Raw genomic sequence first — 19769 nt, forward strand, 5'->3', positions numbered from 1 at the left:
CTCCTCTCAACTTCTCTGGAGACAGGGAAATGTCCACAGCTGGGAGAGCAGACATAATTACAGATAGAACAGAGATTCTTAAACAGGAGGTGGGGGAGAAAAAGATCAAGGAAGAGAAGAGACTTGAAGAGAGAGGGGATCAAGAGATGGCCAGGACAGAGAGAAAGATACCCCAAAAGAGTGATGAGAAAGATCCGGGATACAAAATATTTAAGGATCAAAAAAAAAAAATTTAAGTATCAAACCTAGGGTCCCATTTCCATATGGCTACAGGCAGCAAGGCTAGCTAGATTCGTAATATCCTGTTCATGCAAATGATGAGAGTGGCTGATACCCCCCCAGCCAATCCCCACGTCCAGAATGCCGTTAATCTCACCAGAGAATCTATCTCTAACATTTCATTACGCCAATTAGCCAAGCCGCTGTGCCCATGGGCGATAAAGAGAACCCTGTGCACTTGTAATTGCTGCCTCCAGAGGGTGGACTTTCTGATTAAGTGCTCGCTGACCAGAACTGCAATGGGAACGTCTCGTTAGGCAATTCACTGCCCCTAGAGGGTAGATCCAACCGACTAACTCACACATAATGTCCAGCCTGTCTACACGGAAGCATTTTGAAATAAATTAAAGCCATCATAACAGGGAGAAGAGAAAAGATAGGTTTTATAGGTCCTCAGGGAGCAGAAACAGTCTCCTTGCCAGTAAGTGCTCGTTTGCATACATGAATAATTAATTAAGTGGGACGGCAGCCCTGGGAATCAAAGATGGAAGAGGGAAATCTGCTCCAAACTCTGGACCGCCTATAAAACTACAACTCCCAGGAGGACTTGAGACTGCCGCGCGAAAGAATGCCTCAAGGTCATTCGGCAAATGCAGCTTCTCCACATCCGCAGGCTTCTTTCGCTGGACCAGGACACGGTTATCTTAGTTCCCTTCTTCCCCCAACTGCGCCGTCTCTGATTGGGGGACGGGGTTTCCAAGGTAACCGTCAGTAGGGCGGGTCTTAGGCGGTAGGAAGGGGAAATCCGGAAGTGACGCTCTTAGGCCGCGCCGGCGGTGAGAGTTCCAAGATGGCGGCGCGCGAGGGTCGGCGGCGCACGTGTGAAACTGGGGAGCCCATGGAGGCTGAGTCCAGCGACACAGGTTCCGAGGGCCCGGCCCAGGTCTACCTGCCCGGCCGGGGACCGCCGCTACGCGAAGGAGAGGAGCTGGTCATGGACGAGGAGGCCTATGTGCTATACCACCGTGCGCAGACTGGTAGGGCTCAGGGCCCGGACTCCTGGGTCCTGAGGAAGGAAGGGACTGGTCCTGAGCTTTTAACTTAACAGATGCCCAGGAAGAGGAGACTGGGGTCTAGGAGAGGTGATGTCACACTGGAGATGGCTGGTCAGTGAGACAAGTAGAGGCTGAGGTCCGTCTGTCCCGTCCTTACTTCCCAACCTCGCGCTTCCTCCCCAGGCGCCCCCTGTCTCAGCTTTGACATAGTGCGAGATCACCTGGGAGACAACCGGACTGAGTTTCCCCTTACCCTGTACCTGTGTGCGGGGACCCAGGCGGAGAGCGCGCAGAGCAACAGGTGAGTGAGACCCAAGGCCTACCCAGGACCGGGGATCCGAGTCCCAGACTTGACCTCGGTACCCAGGTCTTAGGACTTCCGGTTTCTGCCACTCTCAAACCCAAGACTCATCAGTGGGTCATGCCTGTAATCCTAGCTACTTTGAAGGCTGAGATCGGGAGGATCATGATTTGAGGCCAGCCTCGAGAAATGTTCAGGAGCCCCTCATTTCCAAAATTACCAGTACAAAATGGAGTGGAGGTGCAGCTCAAGCGGTCGAGCTCCTGCTTTGCAAGTGCAAAGCCCTGATTTCAAACTCCAGTCCCACCTAAAAACTTTTTTAAAAAAGCACGGTGGCATCCAGTGCCTGATACCCTGTCCTTCCCTAGACTGATGATGCTTCGGATGCACAATCTGTACGGAACCAGGCCCCCAACCTCCGAGGGCAGTGATGAAGAGGAGGAAGATGAAGAAGAGCGGAAGCCTCAGCTGGAACTGGCCATGGTGCCCCACTATGGTGGCATCAACCGAGTTCGGGTGTGTATTGTGGCAGGCCTGCTCTGTGTTCTCTGGAACACGCCCCAAACCTCCCACCACCACCACCACCATGCTCATATCTCTCCCAGCACCTCCTCAACCCTGTTAACTCTTACAAAAGTACACAGCACGTAGTTCTATATGTCTTAAGCATTGTAGCAGTAATCATTATGCACTAGGTGCTGTTTTAAACTACGGTGATATTTTTTATATTCTTCATTTTCCAACTAGGATAACTAGTGAGAATTATAAAACTTACTTGATGGGGCTGGTGTGAGAATAATTGAAATAATATATAGTGACTGTATATTACACAGCAGCACCTGGTAGTAATATAAGATACGTGTTTTACAGGATTTTGGCTCACCCCTGTAGTCCTAGCTACTTGGGATGCTGAGATTAGGATGATCACGGTTTTAGGCCAAACCTGGGCAAACAGTTGGAGAGAACTCCCCACCCCCCCCCCCAATCTCTAAATAACCAGAGCAAAATGGACTGGAGGTGTGGCTCAAGCACTAGAGCACCTGCTTTGCAAGTGCAAAACCCTGAGTTCAAACCCCAGTCCCATCAAAAAGAAAAAGAAAAGAAAAAAAAGATGTTTTGTTTATTTTTTAAGTTATTACTAAGGAACTGTTTTGGAGCTGTGGAGTGTGTGTGTGTGTTTGTGTTTGGTTTGGTGGTTCATGCTACAGCACCTGGTCTTAGTTTTGATTCTTTGAGTAAGGGTCTCGATAAGTAACCCAGGGTGGCCTTGAATTTGCAATCCTCCTGCCTTAACTTCCCAAGTGCTGGGATTACAGGTGGGCACCACCATACCTTACCAAGGGGTTTTAACACCATCCTTCCAGTATTGTCCACTGCAAGCAAAAAGCCTCTGGATTTACACGCTAAATGTAAATGTGAGAGAATAAGGAGAAAGTAGGTAAATGTATAGGTGGGAAGTGTCGTGGAGAAAACTAAAATGAAGCAGAATATGGGTGTTTCTGGGTGGAAATGACATTTCAAACAGTGTGGCTAAGGGAGTATTAAGTGAGAAGGTGCCTTTGGAACAGAGACCCTTAGGAAGTGAGTGAAAGACCCAGGGATACCTGTGGAAATGGAGTTGCAGGCAAGGAAAACACAAGTGCAAAGCCCCTGGTGAACTTGGCATGTGTGAAGAGTTTCAAGGGAAGTGGGGGGGACCAGTGTGTCTGGAACAATGGTTGAGGTGGAGAGTGACAGAATTTGGAGAGAGGGTACAAACAAGACAGATCATTTAGGTCCTTGTGGACCCTCGTAAGGACTTGGGCTTCTGCTTGGAGAGAAAGTGGGAACTATTGGAGGGTTTAGAGCAAAGAGAAGACACAGAATTTCCAGTAATTTTTTTTTTTTTTTGGCAATAGTAGGGTTTGAACTCAGGTCCTCACACTTCCTAGGCAGGTGCTCTTACCTCTTGAGCTACTTCTCCAGCCCTTAGAATTTCTTAATGAGCAAGCATACAGAGGCAAAAAGATAAGAGGGCTGATAGACCTACAGCCTCAATGCTCAGGCGTCCTGGAGCTCCATCCTGCCACCCCACTACCACATAGCTCACTCCAGTGTGCCCAGCTGATGTGACAGGCTGTGATCTCTTCCCCCAGGGGTTTCTGGGAGCTGTAGTCTGGTCCTGGGCCTGGGAGGACCTGCAATTCTGGTTCTCAAGGATGCTGGGAGTTTGTGGTCAGCACTTGAGCTTCATCGCCTGTGTCTCACACCCTCTTCTTCAGGTGTCATGGCTGGGCGAGGAGCCTGTGGCCGGCGTATGGTCAGAGAAGGGCCAAGTGGAGGTGTTTGCGCTCCGGCGGCTTTTGCAGGTAGTGGATGACCCGCAGGCCCTGGCAGTCTTCCTGCGGGATGAGCAAGCCCGAGTGAAGCCTATCTTCACCTTCGCAGGCCACATGGGTGAGGGCTTTGCTCTTGACTGGTCCCCTCGAGTGCCAGGTGAGGCTTTGAAGTTTGCACACAGTTCAGGGAGGTGGGAAGGGGCAGTGAGGTGTGGCCAGGTGGGGTGAGGTCTTTTCCTGACTCTCCCAGGTCGCTTGCTGACTGGTGACTGTCAGAAGAATATCCACCTCTGGACACCTACAGACGGTGGCTCCTGGCATGTAGACCAGCGGCCCTTTGTGGGCCACACATGCTCTGTGGAGGATTTGCAGTGGTCACCAACTGAAGACACGGTAAGGGGAGGCTGTGGGCCTGGATGCCAGGGGCTGAGGGGAGAGGCTGAGCTGGGGGCGTGGCAGGGAGTTAGTTTGCAGGCTAAGCCCTTGGCTGGGAGACACTGACAGAGAGACCCTCATTCCTGACCTTGGGGTTACATCTTCACACTCAGACCTGATCCACCTTGCCCAGGTATTCGCTTCCTGCTCAGTTGATGCCTCCATTCGTATCTGGGACATCCGAGCAGCCCCCAGCAAGGCCTGCATGCTCACCACAGCCACTGCCCATGATAGAGACGTCAATGTCATCAGCTGGAGCCGTCAGGAGCCCTTCCTGCTCAGTGGAGGGGACGATGGAGCCCTCAAGGTCTGGGACCTGCGACAGTTCAAGGTATTTTACCCACTGGCCAATAGGATATGGAGAAGCCATTGTTCCCAGCAGTTCAGCATTGGGGTCCGTAGGTTTGTTCTTCCTTGGTCTTATCAGCCAGAGCTGGGAAGGCCCTTGGAATTGGAGTCCAGCCCCTCCCAACAGATGAGGACACTGAGGCTCAGAAAGAAGGTGGGTGGGCAGGTGTGAAGTCACTCACTGCGCCCTGTGATGGCAGAGCTAGGGCAGCAGAGACTACAACTTCCATCTGCCTGTGGGGCTGAGGTGCAGCTGACTGTACAGCTCATGGGCTCAGGGACTGTTAGGGGTTGTAGTTTACGGTTTTGTGGCTTTCCTGCTCCCTCCCACCACCCAGTGAAGTTTATAATATAAGCTGAGAATTGGAGCCCAGCTTACTCGTTGCAGGAGAGGAAACTGAGGCACAGAAAGTATAGAACAGAGGTGACATCACAGCTGAGCTTCTCTTGTTTTGTATTAAGATAGTGTTTTGCTATGTAGTGCAGGCTGGCTTCAAACTCACAGTCCCGTTTCTGATTAGAGATGCGTACCACCGTTAGCTTAGCTGGCCAACAGCCAAACTAAGGATTGACTTCGTAGAGCTGAGAGGAGCCCTGGGCAGGAGAAAGGGAGCTTTTGCTGTCCCTGTGACTGAAGCCAGGGCTTCACCTGGGTCTGTTCCTTTCCTGAATCACCACCACCTAGCCATCATCTTTTCCCCTCCAGTTTAGTCATTCCTGAACAGTCAGGCTTGGGGAAGCTTCCAGAGATGGATTCCAGCCCTCCAGGCCAGTGGATCCCTGGGCATTGACTGAGCATTTCCACTTAGACTTCAGTCCTCAGCAGCCTTTGCCTAGCTCAAGTGCTGTTGTCCTTTGGGTGGTTGCCTGGAGCTTCAGAGGGTTGCACTTAAGGTCTCAATCTTAAAGAACAGCTAAGAAAACACTGGAGGAACCTCTCCCCCTTTTTATGCACACCCAGGGACAAGCAGGAATGCGGCTCCTGTGACCTGGAGCTGGGAGTGGCTTCTTTGCAAGTGAAACAGCAGTTTCCCCCAGGAAACCCCCAGGGCCATAAGCCTTCTCTCCCACGGTACTTTGTTCTGTGTCCCTCTCATGGGCCCAGGGCTTAAGGGGACAGCTTGGGCTGAACTCTTGAGTCTGGGTCCTCAGGACTTATGCTGAGACATCTGGAGTGTCTGACACCCATTTCTCCTGTAGTCAGGCTCCCCAGTGGCCACCTTCAAGCAGCATGTGGCCCCCGTGACCTCCGTCGAGTGGCACCCCCAGGACAGCGGGGTCTTCGCAGCCGCAGGTGCAGACAACCAGATCACACAGTGGGACCTGGCGGTGGAGCGGGACCCGGAGGAGGGCCACACGGAGGCTGACCCTGGGCTGGCAGCGCTCCCCCAGCAGCTGCTGTTTGTGCACCAGGGTGAGACGGACCTGAAGGAGCTGCACTGGCACCCGCAGTGTCCTGGGGTCCTGCTCAGCACCGCCCTCTCTGGCTTCACCATCTTCCGCACCATCAGTGTCTGAGGGAACTGAAGTGGGTCCCCTGAAGGGGTCCATTTGGGCCATGACGAGGCCCCCAAAAGAAGAGCTTGGCTCACTGGGACAGAAGTGATGGGCTCTGGGTACCTTAGTGTTCTCCTGAAGGACTTTGTTAGATGTGGCTTATAGGCAGAGATCCCTCTGTCACAGGACTCAGATGGCCTGAGTTGGCCGACAGCTTTGATGCCTGGCTTAACCCTTTGCCGTCTACTGCAGGACCCAGTGTGGGCTGCTGGTCCCTCCATGGCTGGACCAAGTTTGAAGTGTGGATTCTCTGGGCAGAATTTGGTTCTGCCCCTGCCATCCAGCTGGGTTTGGGCAAGATGTCTCTCTGGGGGCCTTGCAGGGTACCCTGCCTGCATGAGGGCCAATGTTGCACAGAGAGGACAGCCAGGTGCCCCCAAGAGGCAATAAAGACCAGAATGAGGCCCCACGTGTGAGACTCTGGTCTGAACCGAAGGGGGTGGGAGGCGGGATGTTGGTACCTAGCTGTCCCTGGGCAACTAGACTGGACATCCTGTTCCATGCAGTCCAACCCTCAGCCCATTGGATATCACCCTATTCTGGCTTCTGTAAATTCTCTTCCATGTGGAAGTCACTCTGGACCAGTGAAATGGTACCTTACCCCGTGCCCCCCAACTTATTAAGACTTCCCCTTGGGGCACCTGAATCCCCCAGTTCCCTGTACTCATCATCTCCCATTTCCTTGTATGCTGTAAACTGTCACTGTTCTATGACCCTCATCTCTGTGGCTCCTGTCTCCATTGTTGCCTCCCTGCCCCCCACCCATTCTCTGCACTGTCTCCAGCCTGCCTGGGCTGCATCCCAGCGCCCTGCCTGGCTGGCCTCCCTGGCTCCCCCTCTGCGGCTGAGCCGGCCCCACCCCCGCCCCCCTGGCCCAGCCTCTGATCCGCTGTGGATTCAGAGGGCGGCTGCCCGGCTCCAGGCCCCAGGGGCCCAGGACAGACACAGACCCTCCGCACCTGTAGAGGCGTCATCCCCTCAGCCCAAGCAGAGGAACCCCCCAGCACAGGGCATGGGGGTGGGCTGCCCCACAAGGTATGTGCCTCCATGCAGGTCCCCCTGCGAGCACCCACCTCCTGCCTCCTGCTCCCTGGCACCCTCAGGAATGGCTCCAGCCCAGGAGACCTCCCCACTCCTCTCTTTCAGAGGGTTTCCTTCCCATCTCTGTCCACTCCATCCCTGTCTCCATTCTGAAGCCACAGTCACCATTTCTCTTTAACTGCTCTTAATTCCCCTCTTTTCTGTCCTCTTCCCCTCTGTTTCTATTCCTCTTCCTGGGTCTCTGCCCCACCTTTCTCTTCTCTGAGTCTCTGTTCCACCCTCTCTAAGTCTCTGTCTCCCTTTCTCACTGTGTCTTTCTCCCCCTCCTTCTCTGGGTCTCTGTCCTATTTCCAAGTGTGGTCCCTATGTCTGTTGGCCAGGGTTCTATCCTCTCTGGACTTTTTCCCGGCCCCTGCATCTTCCTACCCAAAGTCCTGCCTCCGCAGTCTCTGCCCCCACCCCCCATCAGTGTCAGCCCTCCAGCCTGCTGTGCAGACCCCATGGGTTGGTGGGGAGCAGGGTAACATCCCCATGATCAGGGCTATGTCCATTTGAGAGAAGGTGGGGCTTCGTGGCCCCAGATTAGGCAGTGACTTTGACATGAAGTTGAAGCACCTTAAGCCCTGTGTCTCCTTTATATGGAAACGTTAAGCTGCTCTCAGGTCAGGTGGGGGGGGCTTGGGATCCTTTTCCCTCTTGTCTTTATGGGGGGAGGAGGTGGTGCCCTGAGCCGAGTCTCTTTCCCCAGCCTGGGAGTAGTCAGGCCATGTTGGGTACAGACAGGGCCCCCGGAGGTGGAGGACTTGTGGCTGTGAGGTGGACACAGCTTGGCCCACGGGGTTAGGGGACACTCAGGAGTGAGGAGGCAGAGTCCCACCCCAGCACAGTGAGCCTGGTCAGGCCACAACCTCTGAACCCATTCCCTGATGTGAGATGGGGTGATGCCCTTGACCTGCCACTGTCCTGAGCTGTCAAGGTGAGCTGTGGGGTGTGGGTCCAGTGGACTGCTGCAAACTGCCACAAACACAGGGGCCCCAGCCATTGCGGATGCTCAGGAGCCCGGCTGAGGCCTATCACTGGAGCCCAAGCACCCAAGGCCTGGGTAGGAGTCCTGGTGTGCCATCCCTCCTGGCTGAAGGACCTGAGACAAGGGACCATCAGCCTTTTGCTTTCCTGTGAACACCTCACAGGGCTCTGGGTAAGGAGGCAAGTGAGTAAGGGGCCCAGTGGGACTGGGTCTAAGCAAACTCCCTTCCTGCCTCCCCCACCCTCTCCCTTGGGGGTGAGGGGCTGCACGAGGCTATAAACCTGCCCTTTGGGTAACTAACCTGTTTCCCCTTTCCAGAGACTGATCTCTAACATCCAGGATGTTGAGGGCGAGGAAGGAGTCTGGGTTGGGGCGCAGTGAGGCTCCATCCACTCTGACCTGAGCTTCAGCTTTGCATTTGCTAAGTGGATCTAGTACTCCCCCACCCACCCCACTTACCACCTTGCTGCTGCATTATCTGGTGGTCTTGGGGACTCTGGTGGTGCTAAACTTCACCCTGACTAGCAGCCTCAGGTGGAGCTCCAGGCCCTGCAAAAAATCCCATGGGAACCCCAGAATCGGTCAGTGGCCATGTGGTACAGTGCAGAGAAGTGTAGTAGAGATGCTACAAATTTTGGTGGAAGTAATACGCAAATTGCTTAAACCCTGGTGCCTATTGTGCCAGGTGTCAGCCTTGAAGTTGGGGGACTGGCGAGTCTGCAGGTCCATGCCCAGCCCCTCTCATTCCCTCCAGCCTGTCAGGTTGCTAAAGTCTCTACACTTCACAACTGAGACAACAGGGAATGGTGGTGCACTCCTGTGAGGTGGAGAAAGGTGGATCTGGAGTAAAAACAAACAAGGTCGAACTCAGTGACCCACACTCGGAAGACAGAAATCAGGACGGTTGAGGCTCTAAGCCAGCTGGCAAAAAGTTAACAAGACCCCATCTCATACAATTGCTGGGTGTGGTGGTGTGTGTCTGTCATCTCAGCTACATGGGAAGCATAAATAGGAGGATCAAGGTTTCACCCCAGCCCTGGGCAAAAGACACGAGACCCTATCCCAAAATAACCAAAGCAGGGGCTGGAGGCATGGCTTAAGAAGTAGAGCTCTTGTTTAGCAAATGTGAGGCCCTGAGTTCAAACTACAGCCAGGACCAGGTTCAAGAAAGGATGTGACTTGCCACTATCCTATAGTTGGTGAGGGGCTAGGCCAGAATTCAACCTATAGCTGCCTGATTCAACGACCCAAGGCCTTCTCGATTTCTTTTCCTTTCAGATTGGGAGGTGGGTTTGATACCCGTTTCCCAGATGAGCAAATTGAGGCTCTGGAAAAGGAAGCCCAGGTCACACAGAGGGTCAGCAACCGAGTCAGGATTAGGCCCTGGGTCTTTTGTTGTTTGCTTGTTTTTGTTCTTGAGACAGGGTCTCCTGATGTATCCCGGTCTGGTCTGTAACTCTCAATCCTTCTGCCTTAGTCTCCCAGGTGCTGGGATTACAGGTATGCCAATCATGCTCACCTGGCGTTAGGCCCTGGGTCTTTATGATGGGAATGTAATTCCTGACCCTGATGAAGCCCCCGTTTACACTTGACAAAACAGTCTGAGAAGAGTTGCCCCGGAGAGGGTTGAGGCCATGCCTGTTACGGCTTCAGTGGCATAGACCTCACATGCTCACCTATCTACATGTGCAGTGATTTTAGTAAAGTCACAGTCACACAGCTGTCACCCCAATTAATTTCATTTTGTTTATTTTTGTGGTACTGGGGTTTGAACTTGGCCTCATGATTGCTAAGCAGGCGCTCTACCACTTGAGCCACTCACCAGCCAGCCCAACATTTTCATCACCAGAGAAAGAAAGCCCATGTCCTCTGGACAGGCAACTTCCAGCCCACTTTCTTAGTTTATAGGTTTGCCTGTCCCTCAGGATCCACAGGGGAGTTACTTCCAGGACCCCCACAAACACCAAAGTCTGTGATGTTTAAGGCCCTTGTATAAGATGGTTAATATTTGCATAGAACCTGTGCCGCCCTTCTGTACACTTTACATCCCCTGTAGCTTTTGTACCTAATACCATAGGAATGCTACAGAAACAGTTGTTATATGGTTTTGTTTTTTTTTTCAGTACTGCTGCTTGAACTTGGGGCCTACACCTTGAGCCACTCCACCAGTCCAATTTTTTTGTGATAGGGTTTTTCAAGATAGGGTCTCCCAAACTATTTATCTGTGCTGGGTTGGAACTGAGATCCTCCTGATCTCTGCCTCCTGAGTAGCTAGGATTACAGGCGTGAGCCACAAGTGCCCAGCTGGTATTGTTAGACAAAATTTTGGTCACTGACACCTTTTTTTTTTTTTTTTTTTAATGCAGGGCCTCATGCTTGCTAGCCAGGCGCTCTACCACTTGAGCCACTCCACCAGCCTGGCTGATATTATTAATGACAAGAAAAAAAGTGTTCAGAGCAAGGGAAGAGTTTGGTACTAGGGTTTGAACTTGGTCTTGCACTTGCTAGACAGGTCCTCTACCACTTGAGCCATGACCCCAGCCCAGTTTTGTATTTTCACTCTAATCTGTTTGGTTGAATTCATGGATACAGAAGCTGTGGATACAGCTGGGCACTGGTGGCTCACACCTGTAATCCTAGCTACTCAAGAGGCAGAGATCAGGGAGGATCGCAGTTCCAAGCCAGCCCAGGCAGTTCTCGAGACCCTATCTCAAAAAAGCCCATCACAAAAAAGGGGTGGTGGAGTGGCTCAAGGTGAAGGCCCTGAGTTCAAACCCCAGTACCGCAAAAAAATAAAAATAAAAAAGAAGCTGGAAGTCAGCCCTCAATGACTATAGCCAGGCACTGGTGGCTTATACCTCTAATCCTAGCTACTTGGGAGGCAGAGGTTGAGGGTTTGGGGCCAACCCAGGCAAATAGTTCATGAGACCCCCCCCCCCATCTCCAAAAATTACCAGGACAAAATGGTCTGGAGGTATGGCTCACACAGTAGAGCGAAAGCCCTGAGTTCAAACCCCAGTTCCACAAAAATAACAACAGAAGGCTGACTTCAGGGTTGGCTTATCTCAAAATGATGTTTTGTAGGTTCACCCATCTCTGGCCTAGCTACTCAGAAGACCGAGACAGGATCACTGGGCCAAATAGTATTCTTTGAAGGTGTATACACCTTTTATTTATCCATTCATTAGTGAGTGGATATTTAGTTATTTCCATCTTTTTACTATTATGAATAACACTACTGTGAACAATTTGTGTACAAGCTTTTCTGGGATTTGAACTTATGGCCTTGTACTTGCTAGGGAGATGCTCTACCACTTAAGCCACACTCTTAGTCCTTTTTGCTTAGTTATTTTTCAAGACACCACACCTTGCTTGTTTTACTCAGGTCTGGCCTCAAACTGCAGTCCCCCTAATCTCTGCCTCCCAAGTAGCTAGGATTATAGGCGTGAGTCACTACAGCTGGCCTTGTCTACAAGCTTTTATCTTTATTTTTCTTGGACAGATAGGAGTGGAATTCTGGGTCATATCATAAGTCTTTGTTTAACCACGTAATGACCTGCCAGACTGGTTCCCCACGGTTGCTCAATTTTAGATTTCTGCCAGGAATATGTAAAGGATGCCAATTTCTGCACGTTCCTGCCAGCACGTGCTACTGCTTTCTCTCAATGCAGCCATCTTAGACAGGTGTGTAGTGGCATCTCTTTATGTGTGGAGGGTGACTTTTGTTGTTGCTGTTACTGTCTTTGGTGGTAGTGGGGTATTCTAGGCGGCGCTCTACTGCTTAAGCCACACCCTAACTGGAGGGTGGTTTTTGTTGTGCCTTGGTTTGGATTTTGTGGTGAGGTTAGAACCCAGGGTCATGAGACTACTTTTATCTCTGGGACACCCAGTGGCTCCCTAATGACCAATGACATGGAATAGCTTCTCACCTGCTAATTGGCCATTTGTCTGTCTTCCCTGGAGAAATATACAGATTCTTTGCCTATCTTTTTTTTGGTTTTTCCTCTCAGTACTGAGCATCAAAAACCCAGGGCCTAGCACATGCTAGGCAAGTGCTCCACCACTCGAGCCATACTCCCAGACTTTTAGGCACATGCCACCACACCCAGCTCTTAGTTGAGATGGGGCCTCACAAACTTTTTGCCAGGGCTGGCTTTGAAGCTCGATCCTCCCAATCTCTGCCTCCCAAGGAGTTGGAGCATTGATTTATATATTGACACAGGGTCTTGCTATGTAGCTCAGACTGGCCCAGAACTCTCCATCCTCCTGCTTCTCCTCCTTCTCAGTAATGGGGACTTAACCCAGGGCCTGGGTCATGCTAGGAAAGCACTCTGCCACTCCAGCCATGGCCGAAGCCCCATTGCTTTTGCTTTCTGAGTCTGGTTTTTTGTTTTTTTTAAACCACAGCTGATCACAGAATCAAGCTCATTCAGAGAAGCAGCTACAACTCAACATTCCCAGTTTACTTAGCTGTGATCTCGGGCAAGTTACTCAAACTTCCCATGCCTCAGTTTCCTCCTTTGTAAATAATGATAATAACACATATCTCAAAAGCTTGTTCTTAGCCTCAAATATGTAAATTCAGGTAAAGGGCTTCCAACAGCATCTAACCAAATACATTTAGTATATCAGATAAGACTTCTGTTACATGAGTAACTTCTGTTACTTATTACACTTAGGTGAATTATAAGTTTAGTGTAAGTAGCACTGAAGCCAGGCGCAAGTCGGTCACCCCTGTAATCCTTGCTACTCAGGAGGAAGAGATCAGGAGAATCATGGTACCAAGTCCGCCCAGGGAAATAATTTGTGAGACCCCTATCTTGAAAATACCCAACACAAAAAAGGGCTGGTGGAGTGGCTAAAGGTGTAGGCCCTGAGTTCAAGTTCTAGTACCTCAAAAAAAAAAGTAGCACTGAAGAAATAAATGTTACAGTTAACTGTGGTGTGGTAGTTGTTTTTTTTGTTACCATTGATGTTGTAATCTTCAAATCTGTACAGTGTATACTGGCCTATCTTCTTTTACTTTTTTTTTTCTTTTTTTTTTTGTATTAGGGATGGAACCCAGGGCCTCGGTCATGTTAGGCAAGTGCCCCTTGAGCCACACCCCCGGCTCTGCATTTTGGTTTTTTTGAGACAGGGTCACCTTAACTTTGTCCAGACTAGCCTGGAACTCATGATCCTCCTGCCTCCGCCTCTGGAGTAGCTGTGATTACAGCTGGGCACCACCACACCCGGCTTGGCCTATCCAAGTGTCCCACACACACAGACATACACACCCGCCAAGACCCAACAGAGCGCATAGCACACCTGACACATAAGCCCTCCAGTTCCTGGCACCTCTGACACTCCTGCCGATTTCTTCTTCCCACAGGTTTGGGGCGCCCGCCCCCTGCTAGGCCAAGTGGAGGGGGTTCCCCCGCCCAATGGGCCTGGCCAGGGCCCTGCGCCGCCTGAGCGGCGCGCTGGAGCCGGGGGACAGCCGGGCTGGCGATGAGGAGGAGGCCGGGCCGGGGCTGTGTCGCAATGGGTGGGCACCCGCGCAGGCTGGCGCGGGCCGGCGCCGCGGGCGCTTCGTCAAGAAGGACGGCCATTGCAACGTGCGCTTCGTGAACCTGGGCGGCCAGGGCGCGCGCTACCTGAGCGACCTGTTCACCACGTGTGTGGACGTGCGCTGGCGCTGGATGTGCCTGCTCTTCTCCTGCTCTTTCCTGGCGTCCTGGCTGCTCTTTGGCCTGGCCTTCTGGCTCATCGCCTCCCTGCACGGCGACCTGGCTGCGCCGCCACCGCCCGCGCCCTGCTTCTCGCAGGTGGCCAGCTTTCTGGCCGCCTTCCTCTTCGCGCTGGAGACTCAGACGTCCATCGGCTACGGCGTGCGCAGTGTCACCGAGGAGTGCCCAGCCGCCGTGGCCGCCGTCGTGCTGCAGTGCATCGCAGGCTGTGTGCTGGACGCCTTCGTCGTGGGCGCCGTCATGGCCAAAATGGCCAAGCCCAAGAAGCGCAACGAGACTCTGGTCTTCAGCGAGAATGCCGTGGTGGCGCTGCGCGATCGTCGCCTCTGCCTCATGTGGCGCGTGGGCAACCTGCGCCGCAGCCACCTGGTCGAGGCCCACGTGCGGGCACAGCTGCTGCAGGTGCGGAGGGGACGCCGGGGGGCCCCGGGGAAGTGGGTAGTGGTGTGCCATGATCCCCCTGAGTCGCCATCATTCCCAGCAGCCTGGGGCAGGGACTCCTGGGGACCCAGGAGGGTTCCATGACTCACTGTAGGACAGATGAATTAGACAGACAGATCTGTGGCAGTTCTTCCTGCATTAAAGAGTGAGACCTGGAGAGCTTCTCTCCCCCGCCCCCATAGGGAGCATGGGCAGTGTAGACCTAAGCATCCACACCGTGGTCCCAAAGACTCAGGACTGCAGATCCCAGACATTTCCAAGCCTCAGAAGATAGGGGCTAGTGATGTGGCTCAGTGGTAGGGCATTTACCTAGGACACACAAGGTCTATGGTTCAATCCCCAGAGCTGAAAAAAAAAAAAAAGTGCCCAGATAGCATGATCTGAGATGTTGCTTTTCTGTGGTTTCTGTGGCTCACGTTTACAATTCCCAGTAGACACTGGGGCACTGAGGGTGGCTTGTGACTTGAAGCCTGCCAGGCTGCAGAGTTGGGGGACAGAAGTCTCTGGCCCCCAGCCCACAACATTTGCAGACTTTAGTCCCCACCATAGGGGCCCTGTCTCTCCCACTGGCCTCTTGAATGAGTATGTAGTGGGGGTTGGGAAACACTTTTTTTTTTTTTTTGGCAGTAGTGGTATTTGAACTCAGGGCCTGAAGCATGCTAGGCAAGTGCTCTACCACTTGAGCCACACTCCCAGCCCTTTTGCTTTTAGATTGTTTTCCAGCTATGGTCTCTCACTTTTGACCAGTCCAGTCTTGGACTGTGATCCTCCTACCTCAGCCTACTGAGTATGTGTCACTACTCCCAGCTTGGGAAACGCTTTTGAACCCTAGCCTCTCAGTACCAACAATCACCAAGCTGCCACTGTCAACCTGCAACCTGCCTCAGAGACAGTTGCTTCCTCCCAACCCTGGTACAGGGGCCTCTGTGTTTCTATACATGTGATCATATTGTTCAGACAACCAAGTTCCTTGCTGGTGGAATGGCTCACGTGGAAGAGTGCCTGTCTAGCAAGTACAAAGCCCTGAGTTCAAACCCCACTACCACCAAAACAACAAAATAAAAACAAAAAACACTGCCAGACAACCTAGTTCCCAACAAACTGTGGGGTCCGGCTGCCTTTGCCCAAGTGGAGACACATAACAATCCTGGGCTGAGGCTGGACTCGAGGCCATAGGAGAGATGGGTGTGAGTGGGAACTACATTTCCCAGAAGCCTCTGGGGGCTCGCAGGTGCAAGAGAATAGGTACTCACCCCCCTTCCCTCCACACACTCCAGGCAGTTTGAGACACCAATATTTGTGTCTCTCAAATATTCTATCTTCCTGAAGTTTGTGGGGCAGTGACATGGACTGGGAGGTGGGTATGGACCCAGAGCCGGGAGGCTACCAATACTGACCCCCTCAACACACCTGCACATTTTTGGGTTGGTCTGAGGTTAGCTCAGGGGCTAGCCCAGGGCAGTGGTGGTGCACAGGATGTTGGGCCTAGATGTCCTAACTCCACTTCCTGTCATCCTGGTTTATTTTTCTCTGGTCATATATTAAAAGCCATTTTTTCTCTTTCTGTCCTCCTCCAATTCCCTGGTGAATGCTGTCTTCGTCTTCTGTTGTCTCTGATTTTGTCACTTTCTTCTTCTCTCCCACTTTCACCTCTCTCTTCCTTCTACCCCACCCCATCCCGGTTTCTATCCCCAAACCTTCTCTGAGTCTCTGTCCTCTCTTTACCTTTGGGTTTCTGTCCCCCTTCCTTTTGGGTGGACCTTGATCCTCCCCTCCCTGGGTCTCTGTTCCCCTCTCTGGCTCTCTGTCCCTCTGTTTGGCTCTCTATCCCTCTCTCTGGCTCTCTGTCCCCCCATCTCTGGCTCTCTGGCTCCCCATCTCTGTGTCTCTGTCCTCTCTCTCTGGATCTGTATCCCCATCTGACTCTCTGTTCCCCTCTCTGTGGGTCTCTGACCTCCTGTCTGGGTTTCTATCATCCTATCTGATTCTCTGTCCCTGTCTCTCTCTCTGACTCTGTCCCTCTTGAGTCTCTATGCTCCTCTCTCTGCTGACTCTCTGGGTATCTGTTCCCCTTTCTCTGACTCTGTCTCTATTTCTCTCTTTCTGACTCTCTCTCCCCCTCTCCCTGGATATTTCTCTCCCCCTCTCCCTCCCCCTACCCTTTCCCCATCCCCTCTCCTTCTCTCTTTTCTTTGCTCCTGGGTCTTTTTCATCCTCTCTGGATCCATGTTCCTGCCCTATGGCTCACCCCTGTTGGTCTTTGCTTTTTCTCTGCACCTGGATTCCCATTGTCTCTGTCTCTGTTTACCTCTGCGCTCCCTGCTCTCTGGCTCTGGTCCTCGCCCTCTCCTGCAGCCCCGGGTGACCCCGGAGGGAGAGTACATTCCACTGGACCACCAGGATGTGGACGTGGGCTTCGACGGAGGCACCGATCGAATCTTCCTTGTGTCTCCCATCACCATCGTGCATGAGATTGACTCCTCTAGTCCTCTGTATGAACTGGGACGTGCTGAGCTGGCCCGGGCTGACTTTGAGCTGGTGGTCATCCTTGAGGGTATGGTTGAGGCTACAGCCATGACCACACAGTGTCGCTCATCTTACCTCCCAGGTGAGCTGCTCTGGGGTCATCGTTTTGAGCCAGTCCTCTTCCAGCGTGGCTCCCAGTACGAGGTTGACTACCGCCACTTCCACCGCACTTACGAGGTCCCTGGGACACCTGTGTGCAGCGCCAAGGAGCTGGACGAGCGGGCAGAGCAGGCTTCCCACAGCCCCAAATCTAGCTTCCCTGGCTCTCTGGCTGCATTTTGTTATGAAAATGAACTTGCTCTGAGTTGCTGCCAGGAGGAAGATGAGGAAGAGGACACCAAGGAGGGGACTGGGGCAGAGCCAGAAGGTGGAGCTGCCAGCCCCCGAGTTCTCACACCAACCCTGGCACTGACCCTGCCTCCATGATGCATGCTGACGTCCCCTTCCCCACTTTTGTCCCTTTCCCAGAAGGAGCAAGTTGGAGATATCGGGTCCTCTGCTAGAATGGGGCGAGTATTTCCCAAGACCAAAGGCCTATGGGAAAATCATTAGCTGGTGAAGTTCTGCCAGGCCTAGCGGCTCCCACCACAGAGACGCATACTGGATCTTACTTCCTCTGCTTCTCTGCTCCCTCCTGAGACCCCCTTGTGAACCCAATTCCTGAGTCTTACCAGAGAGGAGGGATTCAGAATTCTGGAACACCCAAGAGGCAAGGCCTGGTGGTTCTCAGTGGGTAGGCCTGGGTTATTGAGCAGGGTCAGAGATTAATGGTGTAGGCCGTTGTGTACTGGGAGGAAGCTGTCGGTTCCTGGCCAGCAGCAGAGATCAAGAATCTGTAGGTTTGGCTTGACCTAAGTAAGATTCAAGGGACTGTTCCTACTAGATTCAGCCAAACAAGAAGCAAATCATTTGTTCTAGACCCCCTCAGGAGGGAAGGTTGTGGAAAATTGCGGGTATTCAAGACAACCTTGATTGACCAAAGACAAGGAATGGCATTGACCTTGTGGTTCCAGAAAGTTCAAGAGTTGAGATTCTATGAGTCTATGTTGATCACTTAGGCAAACACTGGTAATTCTAGAACAGGCTGACCCAGACAGCTGAATGAGTCCAGAAACTATACAGAGTGATGTTTCTAGAATGCAAGTAACGGTGAGCCTGTGGCTATAGAAGAACTCAAGTAACGCTGGGAGTGCTTGTTGTTAGGCAACTCCAGACTGCTGCCTGTGGGACACCCAGCCTATGAGATAAGTGCTGCTCGTACGTCATCCACAGGGTGGTTTGGTTTTTGTTTGAAGTGCCATTCTAGAATGTCCAAAGGAGTCAGGATTCTGTGGCTCTAGATTGATCACAGAGGTAAAGGAGGATTCTGAACATCTGCCACTGACTGGTCACAGAGACTCTTGACGATCCTAGCTGACTTCCTGTGGTTGTGTAATGCCAAAAGGAATTAAGACTCCAGGGATCCAGAGTTGCCCATTCTTTCAGCCTGGAAGTTCTCTGCTCTAGATGGACTCCCTGGCAGTCCTAGGAGGTGAACTCAGAAACTGAGAAGTAGCATTTCTGGGCTGAGGGCTTAAGTGAGACCCTGTAGGTGACAGGGATAATGAGTGGGCAAGGGAACGGGGAGGCCCAAGGCTGGTGACTCTAGAATGCTCTGGAATACTACACCTAGTAATATATGTCTATTTCTTAACTATGTTATATATATGTGCATTATATATATGATATAAATACATATATCTATCTATTTTTCCCTCTGGTTCCTATGGCAAGTTAGAAAATGACTCAAGCAGCCGCGCACCATGGCTCATGCCTATGACCCTAGCTACTCAGGAGGCAGAGATCAGGAGGATCACAGTTCAAAACCAGCTCAGGGCAAATAGTTAGTGAGACCGTATCTCAAAAAAAAAAAAAACACAGAAAAGGACTGGTGGAGTGGCTCAAGGTGTAGGCCCTGAGTTCAAACTCCAGTACTGAAAAAAAAAAAAAAAGACTCAAGTTTGTTGGAGTCCTTTTCAAGGATTCAGGAAGCTTCTAAATCCCAACTGCCCCAATTTACTGTGCAACTTTGGGAAATCACTCTCCTGTCTTTGCTTCAGTTTCCGCATGGGTGAAAATGGGGCATTGGAACTTGAAGTTCTCCAAGGGCCTTCCCAACAGGGTGATTCCTCACCTCAGGGAGGCTGGGGTGGGAGTAAAGGTCCTGGGGTTTCCTGACCACACCCCCACACGCCAGGGTGCTGGAACACATGGCCTTCAGGAGTGGCTAGGATTGGGGATGATCTTCTTGCTTGGCTGTGATCTTGATTGTCCCAATCACAGGGCCAACAGTGAAGGCAGTGGCTGTGGCTGTGGGCCAGTGTCGGGGGGTGGAGAAGTAGGAGGTAGCTCTGGACATCTGGGGTCTTCTCACTGTGGGGAAAGTGGGTGTTTTGCAGGGAGACCTATCCCCAGATTAAAGACCTCAGAGCCTTGGTGGGCGTGAGTGTGCTTATGAGACATGGACCTTGGGCCTGACCTCCGCCCATGTGGCCATCCACCTAAGTGCCCAGCAGGCTGGGAGCCAGCTGCAGAGCAAGTCTGTGCCAGAAGGAGAAGGATGTGTTCCCACCGGTGTTCCCGACAGAGTGCAGGCGTTGTCATTGGGCATCAACCCAAGTCCCCTCTTCTGGCTTCCCCGTCTCTCTTTATCCTTCAGAATCCCCAAGTAATAACCGGATGGAATTAATTAGCTGGCTGGCCTCCCAGTTCAGTGTCTGGTGCAGGAATGGG

General features: G+C 52.2%; 2 protein-coding genes across 2 annotated transcripts; both read left to right on the top strand.

Annotated features, from left to right (window-relative positions):
* Positions 1-1024: 1024 nt before the first annotated feature.
* Grwd1 (glutamate rich WD repeat containing 1) lies at positions 1025-6636 on the top strand. Its single transcript, XM_020158043.2, has 7 exons — positions 1025-1256; positions 1458-1575; positions 1944-2091; positions 3837-4050; positions 4144-4286; positions 4462-4659; positions 5877-6636. Exons 1-7 carry the CDS (start codon positions 1070-1072, stop codon positions 6192-6194), a joined length of 1326 nt encoding a protein of 441 aa, XP_020013632.1. The 5' UTR covers positions 1025-1069; the 3' UTR covers positions 6195-6636.
* A 447-nt stretch (positions 6637-7083) lies between these two features.
* Positions 7084-18732, top strand: Kcnj14 (potassium inwardly rectifying channel subfamily J member 14). The gene is made up of 3 exons (XM_020158044.2): positions 7084-7268; positions 13673-14432; positions 16827-18732. Exons 2-3 carry the CDS (start codon positions 13725-13727, stop codon positions 17421-17423), a joined length of 1305 nt encoding a protein of 434 aa, XP_020013633.1. The 5' UTR covers positions 7084-7268; positions 13673-13724; the 3' UTR covers positions 17424-18732.
* The last annotated feature ends 1037 nt before the right edge of the window (positions 18733-19769 follow it).

The sequence above is a fragment of the Castor canadensis genome, chromosome 16, assembly GCF_047511655.1.
Source record: "Castor canadensis chromosome 16, mCasCan1.hap1v2, whole genome shotgun sequence".
Taxonomy (NCBI): Eukaryota; Metazoa; Chordata; class Mammalia; order Rodentia; family Castoridae; genus Castor; species Castor canadensis.

Bases quoted from the DNA above. Each gene is read 5' to 3' on its own strand.
- Grwd1 (XM_020158043.2), top strand. From the start codon at position 1,070: ATGGCGGCGCGCGAGGGTCGGCGGCGCACGTGTGAAACTGGGGAGCCC. The intron at 1,257-1,457 runs GTAGGGCTCAGG...CTTCCTCCCCAG, and splicing joins ATACCACCGTGCGCAGACTG to GCGCCCCCTGTCTCAGCTTT. The intron at 1,576-1,943 runs GTGAGTGAGACC...GTCCTTCCCTAG, and splicing joins GAGAGCGCGCAGAGCAACAG to ACTGATGATGCTTCGGATGC.
- Kcnj14 (XM_020158044.2), top strand. From the start codon at position 13,725: ATGGGCCTGGCCAGGGCCCTGCGCCGCCTGAGCGGCGCGCTGGAGCCG. The intron at 14,433-16,826 runs GTGCGGAGGGGA...CCTCTCCTGCAG, and splicing joins TGCGGGCACAGCTGCTGCAG to CCCCGGGTGACCCCGGAGGG.